This window comes from Pungitius pungitius, chromosome 11, assembly GCF_949316345.1.
Source record: "Pungitius pungitius chromosome 11, fPunPun2.1, whole genome shotgun sequence".
In the NCBI taxonomy this organism is placed as follows: domain Eukaryota; kingdom Metazoa; phylum Chordata; class Actinopteri; order Perciformes; family Gasterosteidae; genus Pungitius; species Pungitius pungitius.
Window position 1 is genome coordinate 16871902 of NC_084910.1, and position 2297 is coordinate 16874198.

Genomic DNA, 2297 nt, shown 5'->3' on the forward strand with positions numbered 1-2297 from the left:
AGCCCGTTGACAGCAGACTGAGAAGTGAGAGTGACGGGGACTTATCCGTGTCACATGCCAAGGCTGAAACCCATCTGCCCCACGCTGACCCGCGGCTTCCTGCCCACGAGCCCCTCTCTCCCTCTCTTTCTCTCTCTCTCTCTCTCGCCCTGAGTGGGTACAGATGTGTGATCCGCCATGGAGCTAGGGGGCTCAACAGAAGCTGCCTGAGAGCTCCTGGGCAAAGCGTCGGATCCTCCGCAGGGCGTGTTTTTTGTGTGTGTGTGTGTGTGTGTGTGTGTGTGTGTTTAGGGTGGCGAGAGTTGCGAACCCCTAGATCCCAGAGAGGAAAGTGCAGCTTTGAATTTGCCACCAGATTGATAAAAAGTTACTTCTTCTACTTTTGTCTCCATGACGACATTACGCTTCCTCCGCCTCCACCGATGGAGAATACCGAAAAGAGGAGCAGGGACGGAGGGAGGCAGAGCCGCCGGGTCCATTTGAACAAGTGTGATTGAGGGGGATTTATTTCATCTGTTTGACGGGAGCTGCTGGGGGGGGGGGGGGGGGGTGGGGGGGGGGAATCGTATTGTCAAACCAATACAGACGAATCACATCCAATGACAGAAACATAATTACTTCTTTCAACTGTTCTGCCCGGGCGTTGTTGTTTTTGTTGGTTTTTGTATCTGAATGAGGCCGACTGCCATTTATCTGTCATGTTTTGACAGCGTCAACATGTTCCCCTTTGACAAGATGCCACGGAAACATAAAGAAATGCCGATTTTGACTATTTTGTTTGCGTGAGTCGGGCGTGGGGAGTGTGTGTGGGGGAGAGGAGGGGGGGGGGTGGGGGTGATGTCACCTAACTGACTGATGTGATCAGTGTGATGGATCTAGAGAATATTCGAAATGTACTGACAACATTACTTTTTTCTCTTCAACCCCAATCGTGACTTCCTGAGGGAGGGGGGGTAACTGTATCTGTGCACATCCTGTAACAACATTCCACCTGCGGCGGCGGTGGGGGGGGGGAGGGGGTTACACCATCCTTACCTCTTTGACCTTCTCCCGGCGATCGTTGGTCTCGGGGTCACTCGGCCGCCCGGTGTCCCTCCCCAGCGGGGGTTTGAGGAGACACCCTTTGAATCGGTCGTAGCTGAAAGTATCCGAGGTGGCGCCGCGGTCGGAGGAGGTCGCCCTGGCCGAGGCGGACTCCGTCCTCGACCTGGGCACAGTCCGGTCCTCCTGCGCCCTCCCGCCGGCGAGCCGCTCCTCGGGCGCCTCCCGGGAGGCGGCGGGTCTGCGGCTGAGGCTCTTCAGCTTGGTGCTGGTCTCCCCCCTGGCCGGGGCCATGCCCCGCGGGCGCTCCGGGACCACCTTGGGTCGTTTCGAGTGGTCCAGGGCATCGTTCTCGGAGCCGGAGCCCACGGTGACCGGCTGCGTCTCCGTCTTGGACAGAAAAATGCGCTTCAGGCGGACAGAGTCGGGCAAAAAGAAAAGGGCCCCGAAACACAGCGTCACCAAACCCGAGAGGAAGAGCAGAAACACGAACTTCTGGGACAGGCGCAGACCCATCCCCGATGCCGACACACCGGGCAACTTTCGGAAAACCATCGAAAGTTCTCTCGAGACGTCGTTTCACCGGATTATTCAACGCGTCCCTCCTCCCACGTTCCTACTGAGCCGCTTCTGCGACGCGTCGGGGCATCCGTGGAAAAAAAAAACCAAACTAGATGTGCGTGATTTCAAAACACACAAACACACATCATCATCCTCCTCCCCCCCCCACCACCACCCCCCTCCACACACACCCCCATTCCTCCCCACCCCACCCCTGGGTTGACACTTCCAGAGTTGCACAAACAGCGGCTCTTATCTCGCTATCGATCGGGGCTGCACGCGCGGTGGTTGGGGCCTGCCTGCGCCGACGGTGCACCGATCGCTGGACGGTAACGCGGCAGCTGCTCTCATCCGGGCCCCGAGGACGCGCGATCGCCCGGTTCCGATCGGTTTTTTTTTTCGGGGGGTTGGTGTAAGTCGTGAGGAGCCGGGGAGCTGGTTCAACGGCGGAAGCGGTCGGATGTTTGAAGAATAACGGGGGGGGGGGGGGGGGGAACTGCAGCAGCGCGCGGATCACTTCAGCGAGAAACGGAACCGAAACCGTCGGGTCGGGGAACAAAGTTGTGTGGATGGACGCATTATTCCAGACCGTCCAATGGCACGTTGCCCGTTAACGGTGCAACAACAACAACAAAAAAAGAAAAGATCTCAAGCGTGCAGCGGAGCATCTCTGTCCCCGATCCGCGTGGAAAGAG

The 2297-nt window shown here is 58.0% G+C and overlaps 1 protein-coding gene across 1 annotated transcript in view; it reads right to left on the bottom strand.

Annotated features, from left to right (window-relative positions):
* Positions 1 to 1766, bottom strand: part of LOC119197986 (mannosyl-oligosaccharide 1,2-alpha-mannosidase IA) — a 68012-nt gene extending 66246 nt beyond the window's left edge. Inside the window, 1 exon segment of the mRNA XM_062565550.1 lies at positions 1036 to 1766. Within this exon segment, the coding sequence (XP_062421534.1) occupies positions 1036 to 1596 (561 nt within the window). The 5' untranslated portion in view covers positions 1597 to 1766.
* Positions 1767 to 2297: the final 531 nt, after the last annotated feature.